The sequence below is a fragment of the Manis javanica genome, chromosome 5 (genome assembly GCF_040802235.1).
Source record: "Manis javanica isolate MJ-LG chromosome 5, MJ_LKY, whole genome shotgun sequence".
NCBI lineage: Eukaryota > Metazoa > Chordata > Mammalia > Pholidota > Manidae > Manis > Manis javanica.
The window spans coordinates 80,075,325-80,090,789 of record NC_133160.1 but is presented as its reverse complement, the minus strand read 5'-3'; the positions used below and the strand labels follow the sequence as shown (position 1 = coordinate 80,090,789).

Below are 15,465 nucleotides of genomic sequence, written 5' to 3'. Positions count from 1 at the left end.
TTAGGCAGACCCATTTATGACCAAATTCATCTATGACAGAGGTTGGGGCAAGGCCTAATATTTGAACAAACAACTTTCTTCTTATCAAAGAAAAAAAGGGGGCATTGAGATCTGTCTTAATTGAGTATGCAACATAAACAGGACTTCAGAACTTCTTGTTTTTCATCTATAAAAAATTGATTCATCAACAATTAGTTGTTGAGCTCCTAGTGTGGGGGAGGCACTGTTGCAGATGCTGGCGATAGCAGCATTGAAGGAAGAGCACACAACCTCCCCACCCCAGTCACACACATTACACACACACACACACACACACACACACACACACACACACACTTGTCCTCCTAAAGCTTACATTCTAATGAAGGAAGACAATGTAGACAAAATAAGTTAGTGAGATAATATACTTATTTGTGGTGTGAGAAATTAAGATGGATGGGAATTCCCAAACTAACGTACATCATAACTGGAACAAGAGGGGGAAAAAAGTCATGTATGTATTCAATACATTGTCTCTAACTGAATTAATACCTAAAAATAAACTATAATCATATTCAGGAACAAAGGTCATTTGTTGACTTGAATCTCAATGTCTTTGCCTCACGAGGGAAAAATCAAACCTCTTTACTATAAAATCAATACTTTTGTTACTTTTCACGAAATTCAGTGACAAAGTAGTACACTCCCCCAGCCTTTGAAAAAGAATATATTATTTTCAGTTGCTGCTAAGAGACAAACCACTAATTCATGGGAGTGAAGTAAAACACCAAAGAGCCATGAGCTGACTGGTTCCTTCAGATTTCTCCGCTGCTCCTCTGCTCTGAGGCCCCCTCCACCCCTCTTCAGCAAACCAGACCATCATGTTAATAAGAGTTGATTTGTAAATAGCGTCTCCCTCATCCCATCTCCACCCCCCTTTGGCCAGGCTCCTACTTTGCTGCTCAATGGCACAGATGCGGCTTTGAGCGGACTAGGCCCAGGCAGCTATTAGCAGCAAATCCAGTGAGGGAAATTAATGAAGGGGACAACTAATAAAAGACAGCTCAGGACAGCCAGACTAACTTGCTCCGAGCAGTAATTAACTTTTTTCTTTTTTTTTTTTTTAAGTCCATGAAGGTAAATATGCCATCAGCCCTGGTCCAGTCTAACTCTTCTTTATTAAAAAGGAGGGAGCAGAGCTATTCATGGAGAACTGAGACTTAATCTGTTTCCCCCAAAGAACAATTTGAAATTAGTTGTGCAATGTGTGTATAGATCCATGACACCCAAATCAAAAGACACCTTTTAAAGATGAGGGAGAAAAGAGGCAGATGGAGGAATATGAGTCTGTGAATAAAAGAAATCATCATCCTGGAAGCAGCTTACAAGAGAGAAATCTTTTTTAAAGCTTTGCTGTTCTTCCCCACCCAAATTGACTGGCTTCTGTTCAGAGCAATAGCTGAATGAAAAACAAGATGGGATTCAAGGTGCGTGGCAAGTCTCAGAGGGCAGCATTCGATATGAGCCTGGCTTGAGGGACATTTCAGTTACCTTCCTCAAGCCTCCAGTTACTATTTTTAAAGGCACAATTATAAAAGACAACAAAACTTGGTTTCTCCAACTGTATTTAAAAATCCATACAGCTCTTCTAAAGTAAATCTTTCTGAAAATATATCAATATGAAAACTGTTAGGGTTTGTCCAAAAGTGTTTCTAAAAGCAAACCTATTGTATTTCATAAAAACTTTGAAAATCAGAGCTAGAAGAAACTTTGGAAATATCTAGTCTTAGGCTTATCAGGCTAAGAAACTGAATCGTGGTCACACAGCCATCAGCAACTGAAACCACTCTCACCCTGGGTTCAACCTCTTGACTCAGTTCAGTGCTCTAGCTTCCTGGAAATGAAGAAGCCCCATCACATACTCTAAGTTAATAAGCTAATTCTAGTCCTTCAGTTAAATGCATGGGTTAACTACACTGTCCTCTTATAGGCTTGGGTATAACAGGATCAAATGGCACCAGCACAGTGGATTTTAGCCATAGTGTCCCAGGAATTAATTTACTCTTTAAACTGGCTTCCAGAACCTAGCACCTTCATCACATTCTGAATAGAAAGGGAAAAACATAATTACTTACAGGGCTCTCTCAAGAATGGATGGCTTCATCAAGAGGGGCAGATACCCAGAAAATGGGTCCTATCCTGCAAAATTGCCCTCAATCAGCCAATAACACTATTCAAAGGAGAATACAGTTCCATATTACTATTTTCCCAAGAGAGCAAATAGCTAGATGTGGTACATTATGGAACTTCATACATGCTTACTTCTACATCAACAGTGTGGAGAAATAAAATTAAAGTTTACTGAAATAAGAGAAAAATGGGGACAGGGACACTAGATGTTTTGAAAATAAAAAACAACTTTTATTATTTAAGGCATGTAAAATAGTCAAGTTCAAAGAAATAGAATAGTGGTTGGCAGGAGCTGAGGGCAGGGGAAATGGGGACTTGTTCGATGGGCATAGAGTGTCAGTTTTGCAAGACAAAAAATTTCGGGAGAATGGTTGCCCAAGGATGTGAGTATACTTAAAACTACTGAACTGTACACTTAAAAGGGTTAGGATGATTTTTAAAAATCACTTTTAGAATGGCTATTGGCTTCAAGGCATTAAAGCTTTCTGATATGGCCAAAAGTAAAAATCTCTTTTATAATAGACTTTTCAAATTCTTCAGAGGTAAACCACCAAGCCAAGGGTCAATTATAAGACCTTTTTTTTTCCCTACAAAACTGATTTGTAGAAACTGTGTACAGTCCTCAAATTAATATACATCCATATTAATCAGGGTAGTCTGTTATGATGCAGTAACAACCACGAAATCCTAGTGTCTTTTAATTCACAAGCATTTTCTGCCTCATATAGCACCCACCGTGAGTTTAGGTGACTCATGAAGACCACTGCTCTTTATATGGTCACTCAGGAGCCCAACCAGCTTTTATGTTTTGGCCTCACCATCTCAAGAGCAGAAGAAGATAGAGGCCAGAGATGAGGCTCCACTCAGTTGTAAGGGACATGGGCATGCCCGGTAGGGTTTAAATATCAGCTATTGGTGGAGACTAGGAATGTGCCTCACAAAATCCAGCAGCAGGGTTTAGTCAGATAGAATGAAATGAAGTAACAGGCTTTGAATAAGAGTTCTGGAGTCGTGTAAAGACAGTATCAATCAAATTATGTTTCCTGGAACATGCAGAAATATTACCTGATGTATAGGGGAGGCTGTTGGGACAAGAAACAGGTCTACACGGACAGAGATACAATGCTGAAAGGTAATGGCTGTCGGCTGTGAATGTTACAGAGTCTTTGAGATGTGATGCAGATACTGTGTGGGATAATCATAGCTGTCTTGTTTAATGTTGTTTTAAGACTCCTAATCCCTTCAAATCACTCATTCCCGAATCTTTGCTATCAAAATTTCTAAAATTCAAAAGAGTGTCATGAATACCAAAAAGTTGAGAAGCCTAATGTTTATGAATACTCTTCTAGTGCCTTACCAAAGATCTTAACATAGCTTATTTTGCTGGGCTGGGAAAGGAAACCATTCAATAAAATTAAGCTTCAGTGTCTTTTAGGTGGAAAGATGCAGAAGTAGTAGTTACCTGGAGAGCTGTGACCAGTGGTTGTCACCACAGGGATTTGCTCCAGCCTGTTTTGTGATACATTATCATTCCTACTTTCTTACACACATTGTCCTGGAATATATGAGCATCCGAGAGGTTCAGCGTAATGTAAGGGGAGGTGGGCACCACTGGCCAGAGCCTTCATCGCCTCAGCTTCATCTTCTGTACTTCAGAACCATTTTGCTCTTTAAAAACTCTGGGAAGTCTAGAAAACTCTCTCAATAGCAAGAGAGCAGAATAATCCATAAGTCCAGAACAGTTTTACTTAAGTAAAACTGAAACCCTTTTCCAATTATTTGCTCACAAAAAAACCATTTTTGCACTACACTCCTTCGGATACTTCCCAGATGGAAGATGTCAGGTGGACTCTCCTAGGTCTCTGGACAATAATAGGTGCTTCCTTTGCAGATGCCAACAAGAGCTCCCCTGGAAAGGCTTGCCTGTGCCTATGCCCACAGTCATGCAGATAAGGTGAAATCATTTCCTTCTAATTCAAGAAAAATGCTGGATTTGAATCCAGAACTTTCGAGTCACTTTACTGCTCTACCAGCAAAATGCATTTTCTTCCTTGTCTATTTCCAAATTTCTGCCATGGTAATTTTGAGAGTTAAGGAAAATACTGTTTCCTTTAGATAGGTTTGATCCAAAAACATTCTTTGATCATGTTCTAGGCACTGTGATATGAAAGAAATATTAATGCATTCATACAAGGCTTATCTAAAGTTTATGGTTAGATTTTCCCCATATAGTATGTTCCTCAGAGTATATTTCCTCAAAGGTATGGTTCAAGGTTTTACCTCATTTTGATTTTTTTCCCCAAAATTATCTGGAAAGGCAAGAAAATAAATCAGATCCTGACACTGAATCATTCTTTTTTGCATTTGTTTGCATGCAGAGTTTCCCTAGTTGTAAAATGAAAAATCACAAAGCCAAAGTCACCCCAAAATTCCTCATTTTTTAATTATTTCATTGCATAGTAAGATTTATGTAGTACCGAAAGAAAGCAGTGGCAAGCCCGTGGCGTTACTCTTTCATCACAGGGGCGCTAGTTTGGCTTCCCTCCGCTATTCTTATACCAAGGAGGCAATAAACCCCCTTGAGAGTCATAGAGCTGCCCGTGGAGCCCTAACAGTCCAGAGAAGCTTTTATGCCAAAATACAATGCACAAAGGGATCATAAACACGTTTCAAAAAGAAGATGACCTCTTTGTCACAAGGAATTAGGCTTTATTGCAAGCTGCTGCCATGGAAACCAGCCCCACAGTTCTTTCTGCTTATTTTGAAGGTTCTTGTTTCCACTTTACATGGATGTCAGCATTTTTACTTAGTCATTCCTAAACCAAATAAAATAGGTGAAAGGCTTTGGTTCTTTGCTCCATTGTTTTAAGTCTCCAGGTATGTCACAAGGTACTGGAGGGAAGAGAAACAGAAGATCATGATGGGATCATTATAAAGGAAGGAATGAGGAAAAACACTGGTGACACAATGTGTTCAATCTGCAATTCAGCAGGATCAGGGAACACAGATACTCATTCCTGAATCTTTGAAAAGCCAACTACCGTCCAAAACAGCCTCTCTTGGAGATGTGTTCTTTGAAATATCTTTAACTTCTTGCCTCTTGATTTCTTACATCCCGGAATTCAATGTACATTTCAGTACCCACCAGGTAACATGAAGGAAAGCACTGCCCCGAAAGTACAACCAAAATTTAAAATATGCTTCCATCTGGAGGAATTTTGGCTCTCAAGACCTTTTATTTCTTAAGAAATATGACTGTTGTTTTGTGAGAAACTTAAGAAGAAAACAGAATGCTTATAGAGTCAACATCCTTGCAAAGTAAAAGGGAAAGATAAGTAAAAAGAGAATTGATAATGAGCTAACACCGTTGGAGCTCTGGGATCCAAAAGCTGGCAGGACACCTGAAGAATAGCCGGGTTCCACTCAGTGAGATGCTGGGCCACAGAGTGGGAGAAGGAGGAGTGGGCGTCCTCCTCCTTTCCCGCCTGCACCTCCCACCCCCAGCCCTCCCGGACTGCAGAACTCGGTCCCGGGAGGCTGCCAGGCTGAGCCCTGGCAGGTGCGACCTGCTCGGGCTGGAGCGCGGAGCTGGCGCCTGTCCGCGTGCTCAGGAAGCCCGGCCTTTCCTGTGCTGCTGCTAGTCAGTAATCCAAGTTGACGGTTCGTCCTTTTCGCCTGAGTAGCTGGAGAAGCTGGGCGCTGGCGAAAACAGACAGGAGCACTCCCATCGCCCTGCCTCCTCCCCTGATCCTGGCACAGAGGGGGAAAAAGTCATTTTGTTGAATCGTACACACCATCAGGATCCTTTTCCCACTTCAGCCTCCCGACTCACGCCATTTTGCAAGGAAATAATAGCTCCGGCCACACTGGCTTCCCCGTTCTGCTTTCCGGATGACTGAATTTCTTTGCTCTCCTCTCCTGTCGGGGACCGTCTGAAACTGCCCCCAAGATGTGCTTCCAGGCACACTCCCTCCGCCGCCCCGCCCCAATCCCGGATTCCACTCCAGGACTGAAGAGTAACTCACTTCAGCGCCCTCCATGAGACGAACCCCATCGGGGCTGGGTAAAGCAAACTGAGACAAGAGACGCGGTGGGGGGCGAGGAGGACCGCCCCGGCAGCCCTTGCCCTCGCCCGCCCCGGAGGACCCCAGCGGGTGCCCAGTGCCGGCCGGGCGGGGCGCCCCGAGGGAGGCTCACCCTCCACTCAAAGGCTCGGACAAGGGACTGCCGAGAACAATCAACTCTGAAGGGCAGGGAGAAGTACAGGGAGGGTGAGAACCCTTGCCTTTCACCCCTCCTTTTTTGGACATTCCTTAAGTTTAATCATTAAAGTGGCTCCTTAAGAAAAGGAGGCAGCAGCTTAACGCCTCAGTTTCTGACAATCTGCCCCACACACTGTCAACGAAGTGAAAGATCTGGATCGAGCTTTGTTGCTTCGCTACCAATAGCAGACTTGGGGAGACCAAGCCTCCGATTTCTGGCTACATCAAAGCAGCGATTATGCAAATACCATTTTTTTTAAAGAATAAAATGGAGGGGGAATTATTTATCACACAATGAACCCCCTGCCAGGGAGGGAAACAATACATCAGACCAGATAGCCCTCCTAGCCCCAGGCTGGGGAGCGGGAAGGAGGGGTGCTGGAGCCCTCACGTTTTATTGGTCTAACCTAATTTCACTAATTCTCTTTTCACACATTTTCTTTTGCGGAATCGGAGGCCGGGACTTTCACGCTCCCGGGAGCGCCCTGCATTGGCGCGATTCAAGGGCTGCCTGCTTTATTTAATTAATACATTCAAAGCGCGCCTGGGAGCCCGAGAGCCGGGGGGGCGGGGAGGGAGAGGGGAGGCCGAGGCCCGGCGTGAGGAGGAGGCGCTTTAAACGGGTTCCAGGTGTCGACGCCCAGAAGTCACAACCTGCCCAAGGCTGTGCAGTGCAGGGGGCGCGCCCGGCCGCCAGGCGGGCGGAGGGCGAGGCTGTGGGGCGTGCCGCTGCCGTCTCTCCCGCAGGCCCGGGGCTGCGGCAGCCGGGAGCCCCTGCGACCCGGCCCGGCGGGTGGGCGCGGCTGAAGGGCCCTGGAGCCCAGAGGCCCTTCGCGGGTAATCCGCTAAACTCGGGAAAGGGCCTCCAGCACCCATGCTCCCCGCAGGCCGCCCGGGACCTCCCGGTGCCCTAGACTCAGCCGGGCCCTCGAGGCTTGGCGGGCAGGGCGCCCACCCGGCTCCGGGCCAGGCGCGGCGGGTTCTGGGCGCCCCTGCCCTCCTCCCGCCTCCCGCCGGGCCTGGGCCGGGGCTGGATCCCGCGGCGCGCCCAGCGGTTGGCAGCCCGCCTCTCTCCTTTTTTTCCTCCTTGGTCAGACGGATTTATTTAAAACCTGGTGAAGGAAAAATTAGCCTTAACAAGGCCTGGGCAGTTAAAAACAAATACATAAAAGCAATACCGGAACCCTGGCGGCGCCGAAGCGACGTCTCGAAGGACAGGACCGACCCTCGGGCCTCTCAGCCCTTCGGTAAACACGCCGCAGCACACCCGCTGAGGAGGAAAAGATCTAGCAACTCTGGCGGTGTGGGACTGTCATCAGAAGAACATCTCCATGGCCTTGGTTGAAAGGTCTCTCATCAGAGAGCTGCCAGGGAGGGAAAGCTTTGGCCTAGCCGCCCACGAGCCCGCTGGATGCAGGAGACCCAGCTCATGACAGTGCGGTCACAAGTGGACAGGAAATGGATAAAATGGAAGTGCGACTATATTTCTACTGCAGAAGCAGTAGCTTCGACCCAGTAATTCTTATTCTATAGGCGAGGGGAGAGGACGACTGGGCCTCAGTCCACAGGCTTCGGAAGTTGCTGTGGGTTGGGGAGGAGATTTCTCAGTGCAACGTGAGGCAGAAAGAGTATCATTTTAACCGCTAAAACTGATAAGGTGCCATAAAAAATAATTGCATTAATTTACTGTAAAATGAGATCTGCTCTGGATGGGGAAGGGAAAGCCTCAGTGTAGATCACAGATGGTAGATGGAATTCCTGCCGTGTATGACATGCTGCTGCTGTGTATGGGGACCTGCAAGCTCGAGCTAAACACTTGCCTGGGCCTGGAGAAACTGCGTAGAGGTCTCTACTAGATTGAGCTAGATTGCGTTAGGGGTTAAGTCATTAGCAGTATTACCTTACTCAAAGCTATGACTATTGGACCGTCTCCCCATTCATGCCTCTCCAACTAAGCCATTAGGGTCACCTGTTTATGGGATCCCCTCACCAATTAAAGAGGTTTCCCATAATCTTGCAAGAGTAACTGCAGCAGTTTACCTCCACAGCCTTGTGCTAGGAACTGTTCCTTGGCAAGTTTCCAAAACAAGCACCATATATCATCATAAGCATTAGCATCACTAGAAGAACAGGTGTTTTGGCATTAAAACCGTGATGTTTTAAACCTCACAATATAACTGTTTGCTTGCCAGCTTGGCTTTTTAAACACTAGAAATATAAATGTGAATATAAGAGAAATACCATTTTCTCCTCATATCAGATAATCAAGAGTGGCTAAGAATAACGCAATATTTAAATTAGAAGGGATTTTCCAACAGGTCTCCCTTATGTCTGACTATGAAAACCAAAGTCCTGGGTTGGTTCCTCCTTGCATAAAAATACAGTTATTAAGATATTAAATGCTTAATATGGAGTAGTTTCAGATAGGAATCTCAGGAGAAACGATCACTGCTTTATGCACAGAGTGGAGGATTTAGCCCAAACCAAAAACAGGTATGAAATTCATGGAGTGGTGGAAGATCTGAACAACCAACACTCCTTTGCTAACTGACCTCTTCTTAGTTCGTGTTGTGCTGGACACCATCCCTCCAAAGGGCTTAAACCTGGAATGTGGTCAAACTTCACTTGGTCATGTCTGACTCAAGCCCAGTCAAATGACATCATCCATTTCTCTTTGGAAGCTGAGGTGCAAGTTAAAAGTATGTATCTTGGAGAGCAGGAAAACATTTTTGCCTTCTCTTTGAAGAAGTTCTGACTATGTAATTATTTTAACAAAGATTGGACAGCTGAACTATTTCCTTCAGATACTACTTTATTCCTTACTCTGAATATTTTCTCTGGTAGTTTGCTTTCCAAACCAACAAGCTCGTTTAAATGGCTAATATGAAATCAGCTTCCAATAATGAATTTATAAATACTCAGTTATATCACAGATGTAGGAGCTGGCAAGGGTCCTAGAAATCACTGTCCAATTTCTACAGGTTACAGATAAGTGAAGCTCAAAGAAGTGAAGTGTAAGAACCAAATTACTCCACCAAGAAATTTCAACTTCACCATTTTTTTTTGAACCAAGGCTTCTGAACTTCGGAGCTTATCATGACTTAATTATCATTTAAATTCCCTCCCCACAAACACACCCTTTTTTTTTTTTTTTTTTTTTTTTTTACTAATCTTGTTTGCTCAGAAATTGACTTCTTAAAAATGGAGTTTTGTTTGTAGAGTTACACTCTTATGTCGGTGTCTCAAATATGATTCCTTTTCTTGTGATAGCCATTATGGGTCAGTGTAATTCCACACACAGACACTGACAAAAAATACAAGTACTCTGCTCAAAGTGATATAGAGAGAACTTCATAAAAATAACTAATTCTTCTAAGAACTACATAGGCAGGAAAAAGTTACAACTCACAAAAGTTATGAAAATTAGATATTTTATTTATAGTTTAACCACAAGAACAATTTTCTTGTTCTTCAAGACGTAAATACATACCAGAATAAACTCTGTAGAATATACAAAAAATACATACTTTTTTCCCATGAAAATTTTCTTTATAATAAATAGAAGGGAACACGTGTGTGGCTGATCCCCATAATGCTCCGTGTCTGCTTAGGTTTTCAGTCTGTTGATTTATTTTTAATCTCTTGAAAGAATGGGGGAGTTCCTTCTCCCCTATAAGGTCGAGATAAATAATGCATGAAGCAATCCTCCCTCCTGATTTTTCCCTTTTCCTCCACATTTTTCCTTTTGATAGAGAGTTCAGCCTAAATTTCCACGCTTGCATTCAATCATTACAAAGCCTACAAATTATACAATGACTTCTAACCTGGCCCTCTAACAAAACAACTTTTTCCCCCTTATAAATCATAAGAGACAGATGGCAAAATGGAGAAGAAAAAGGAAAGAGAAGGACGGGACAATAGACATTGTGACGAATCTGGGAAACAGAACAAAGTGCACGTCAGAGAGGGAAAGTTTGGTTTGACAGGTGAAATTCCCACAGCCCGCAGACAGCAATGGGAATAAAGCAGATGCCAGCCATTGCAAATCTGTGGATAATATTGTTACCGGTAAAATCATTCAGATGCTAAGATACATTTCTTTCTACTCGACATTAACATCTCTATGTAGAAGCAAAGGTGAAGAGATCACCGGAACCAGTTGCATTCCCCCTTGGAGATTCACACGCACTGCCCCAAGTCCTCTGGCGTTACAGAGAGAGGGGAGGGGCATTAGTCCGCTCTGCAAACTCCTTGTATATGCCACCTTCATCTCTTCCCAGCATCTTTTTAGCCTTAGAAGCTCTCCCCAAAACTCTACCATCCTCTTTGACAATTACGTCCATCACACCTTAAATTAGAGCCCGTGTGACTGAACAAAAAAACCCTTAGCCCGGAAATGCAACCAACAACCGAGGAATCAGAACGACTACATCTGCTCTGTGAAATGAGATGGTTTCCAGGCCGTGGAAAGTGGGGGCAGGAGAGAGATGGGAGGAGGGCTTGATCTGGGACAGGAAAGAGAAAGTACTAAGGCCTGGCGTGGGTACCAGAGATGGCCTTTCTAGATACAGTCCCTTACTATGGGGAGGTGTGGTGCATAGCGGTGCTTTTCAGGAGGTGGGGGCTGCCAATAGTCCATGTCTGAACCCGCCGGGCTGGCGGGAGATAAAGTGCAGCTGTAGGGGGAGGTAGAGTTGGAGGACGCGGAGGAGGACGGCGCGGGGCTGTTGGTGCAGCTCCACGTGGAAGCAGGCGACGGGCTGTCTCCGCTGCCGCTCAGGGCCGCGCTAGCTCCTCCTGGGCTCAGCAGCACCGCCTCGGAGAAGAGCGCCCCCGGCAGGCCGCCGCCGCCGTTCCCGCAGTGGTCAGCTAGGCGCAGGGTCTCGGTGAGCGCCCAGATGTAGTTGTGGGCGAAGCGCAGGGTCTCGATCTTGGTGAGCTTGGCATCCTCGGGGAACGTGGGGAGCACTTCGCGCAGCGCGTCCAGCGCCGCGTTGAGGTTGTGCATGCGGTTGCGCTCGCGGTTGTTGGCCTTCAGTCTACGGGTCTTCTTGATGCGCTGCACCGTCTCGGCCGTCTTGGTGCCCCGGGAAACGGCCCGCGCCCTGGAAGGGCGTCGCTTGCACTCGTGCACTAGACCCAGAAACCGCGCAGGCCGGCAGCCCTCGGCTCCGGCGGGCGAGCCGCCCTGCACCTCGGGCCCGCCCTGAGCCTCACGCTGCCGACGCGTCCCACCGGACGCGCCCAGCTCCTCTTCCTCCTCGTCCGCGCTGGACGACAGCGGGGTCAGGGCAGCCGAGGCGGGGGAAGCCGAGCCAAGCAGCACCAGCACGTCCTCTTCCTCCTTCAACTCCAAGGTCTCGGATTTGACGAACATCCTACGAAAGAGAACAGGGAGAGAAAAGAACCAGTGCAGAGGTGTAAATACAGAAGCAGAGGCACGTTCTCGGAATCACCGAGGACTCCTGCGCGCACCCGAGAGGACTGGCGCCACGAGGTACACTCCAAGCTCAGGAGCGCCCCTCGTTGTGACCCCGCTGCTAGCCTACAGGGTCCCGCATTCTGCGGGCCGCCCTGGAGGCCGAGTTCCCTCCCGGGAAGAGACTGCGACTTCCGCGACAAAGATTCTGCACGAGCGAAGGGCGTTCGGACGTGGTCGGACAGACTGCAGGAAACACCCAACCAAGTTGGAAGCCACAGAGCGGATACTTACTTAGCTCGCTCACTAACTGTGCCTCAGCGTCGCTGTTACTTTGGCGTGTGCCGCGATTCTCCGCGCAGCCGGGAGCGCAGCGCTGAGTGCTTTCCCCCTCTTGGAAGCAGAGGGCTTGGCGCTACTGCGGCGCAGCTCCGCGGGGAACCTCTTCACCCGCAAGTTTGCCAAGAGCCGCGGCGGCCTCCGCGACCTGCCCGGGTCTCGTGTGTTGTGGTGGCGGTGCGTGTCTGTCTGTCAGTCAGTCCGCGGCCGAGCAGCTCCTGGCACGCGACTCCCAGGCACTCCAGTTAAAGCGAAGCTGCTTGTGGTTCAGTGGCTGCGTGTCTGGCACACGACTCTCCTTAAAACCCCTTATATACCACCAAGAAAACAATCAAATCTGCCCCCCGGGGCCCCCACCTCCCGTCCAGCCGGGCCGTCGCCTCCCACTCCCCCCTGTGAAGGCCCCCTTTCTCCCCCCTTTTCCCTCCCTGGCTTATTCTTTTCATCGCATTATCATCATTCATTTCTTTCTCTTTCTTCACCCACTTCTCCCCTCCCCTGGCCCCGCCATCCATCCTCCTCCCATCGCCCCCGCCTCTCTTTTTCCCCTTTATCTAATCAGCATAAAATGGTTCTAAAGCTCCTGTTGGAGCTCGAGGCTGCGGTCAGAGATGCTGAAGCCGTGGCGGCGGCTTCGGCTCAAGCTGCGGCTGTTGTCGCCGCCGCTGCCCATTGTGATTGGTGGCTCGCGCTCGGCTGGAGCGTGCCGCTAATTTATTAATGAATGGAGGTCGCGAGGCGCAGCTGGCCAATCAGGGCGCCCCGGACTCTGGGAGGCCTGCGAGCCACGCGCACTGGAGCCCGCTCCCTTTCAGCGGCTCATTAGGGGCCCGGGCTCTTGGGGGCTGCTGGGGAGACCAAGGCTACCGCCCCCACCCTGTCCTGGCCGCTGCACTTCACACACCCCCAGCTCCGGCGTGCGCGCACGCACCACACCCGGCGCTGCCCAGCCTCTTAGCTCACGGATGTTGGGATCCCAGGAATTAGTTAATGGGGGTCAGAATCCCGGGGAAAGCAGTTAGCCCTCTGGTGCTGCCTGCGTGTCTTGGCAAAGCCTCTTAGGAGCTTACCAAACAGTAGACATTTTAAAGCGCATTCATTTGGTTAAGGGAGAAAAGGGGTGTGAGTGGCGAGCTGTAGGCACAGGAGGGTCAAGAATTATTCGGTTCCAAAGAAACTGACATGGGACAGAACGTTGGAGGACTCATTGGGGGCGTCTCCTGGAAAGGGAGAGGGAGAAGAGTAGTTTTGATGGGCTTTTAGAGGATCTAAGAATAAAAGCACTCACATATTAGAGCTGAAAGGGACCTCTTCTTTTTACCTATGAGAAACTGAAGCTCCGGGCACTGACACAGGTTTTTGGTTTTGCTTTTTTTCTGGGTTAACCCCAGTTTATGGAAGGGCCGGACATCAAGGAGGGTTCCTGGGTGGGCGGCAGCCAGTTGAGCCGGAGGAGCAGCCTACTTGCAGCTCTCGCGAGCGAAAGAGCTGCGCTGACATTTCCGTGACCTCTGTTCTGCGCTGGGGGGCGTTATAGGGACATGGGGCCAGTCCTCCGGATTCTCCCAGCATTTCAATGGGTGGAGAAAAGAGCTAACGGGTTACTGGACTTGGGAGAAACTTAACTCTGAATTGCTCATCAGCCCTCCCTCTCTTCTGTTCCCCACGCTCACGCCCACCCTCTTGTCGACGCAGATGACTTTTCTTAAGCACAAAAACAGAGCCCACAGGAGTGTGTGCTGGGCCTAGTGTTAGACTGTGCATGAGTAGAGGGGATTGATCTGGACTCCAGTAGATTGCAGAGGAGTCCCTCGAGATACCTTTTGCAAATTAAGTTTAAGGAAGGCGCAGCTGGAATGTTAGGAGTTGAAAACTGGCAAGAGAAAAAATATTGTCTGCAGGTCTTTGTCACATTTGGTTTGTGGGAATTGGAAACAAGTTGTATTTCACAGAAGAAGGTGATGAAAGTGGTTGTGTTTTCACATGGGTTGAATTTGTTAATGTTTTCAAACCGGCAGGATTGGAAGACAGGAAATAAAGAAAATGAAAACTAGAATCCGGTGAAAGAGACTGTTGCCCTCTGCAGCTTTCCAATCTCCAGACTTCCTTTAGTCTTGAAACGATATGAAAACTGCCACGATTTTCACTTTGCTCCTTGATATTTGTGTTTTGCATCTCCTCCTCTTTTGAAACAAATTCCCTAAATGTAAAACCAGTATTCTCCCAGTTCCTACCTCAACGCTTTCAGACCAGCTTGATTTCATCTGTTAGAAGTGCAGAAATGAAAAAAAGAGAGTGACACATTCAGTCTCTCCAGAATACAGCATCTGTCTCTCACTTTGGGTGTCTGCCTCTATATCAGGAACCTGGAGAATCAGAATTCCCTAAAAGCCTTTTGTTAAGCAAAAGACATGTCAGAAAATAAAGTTACCAGAAGTGCCTACCTTGATTGCATGTACACATGAGAATTCTATTGTACAAGGGACGATCACTGATACCAAGCAAACAAGTAAACACTCTTCATAGACACCCCCACCCCCACTAAGAGAAGACTCTCCAAGGTCTTGGCTAGCCAGGTAAAACCTGAAGGAACATGTGGGAGTGGATGCAGGATTTTTGTGTTAATTTGAATGAAACAGGATGAGAAAGCTAAGTTCTGAGGAAATTATCAAAGACTGTTAAAAATAAATTCAAGAATGCTGTGAGGAACCTGGAAGTGTCAGTCTGTAGGTAGCTACATCTCACTGCAGGTGTTAGCAAAGAAAGGTAACCCAATAGGTTAATGTAATAGGAAACAAAGGAAAGTTTATTTTCATGTCAATAGAAACATAATTCTTTGGATAAATTGTTTTGAGATTCAGATTTGGCTGGGAAGAGTCGGGTTTACTTCAGATAAAATGTATTTGTGCGAGGGGCGGTTGGGGGAAGGGGAACAGAATCAGAATCCAGTTAAGTAGAGGCTTAAAGGAACACCTGGTGAGCCTTGTATAACCCCAAACAAACACTGAGATCAAGCTGGATCTAATGCTTAGGGCTAGTGAGCACACAATGGATTTCTTCTGTTGATTGTTAACAGTATTTGGGTGTCTGACTTACCCCTGCTTACGTTCGCCCAAGATTTCATGTTTTTATGATGCACTGGAATGGTACATGGTTTCCTGGGTCAAAACCCAAGCTTTCTATACTGTCTGTAAGCAGTTAATAATGTATATTTAAGTGTATCCTGTGTAGATATTTAGAAATAGCAAACTATTTTTAGGGTAAATAGCACATTTC

General features: G+C 46.8%; 1 protein-coding gene across 1 annotated transcript; it reads right to left on the bottom strand.

Moving 5' to 3' along the window:
- Nucleotides 1-9,376: 9,376 nt before the first annotated feature.
- Nucleotides 9,377-11,808, bottom strand: NEUROG2 (neurogenin 2). Its single transcript, XM_017667293.2, has one exon. It carries the CDS (start codon nt 11,806-11,808, stop codon nt 10,993-10,995), a length of 816 nt encoding a protein of 271 aa, XP_017522782.1. The 3' UTR covers nt 9,377-10,992.
- Nucleotides 11,809-15,465: the final 3,657 nt, after the last annotated feature.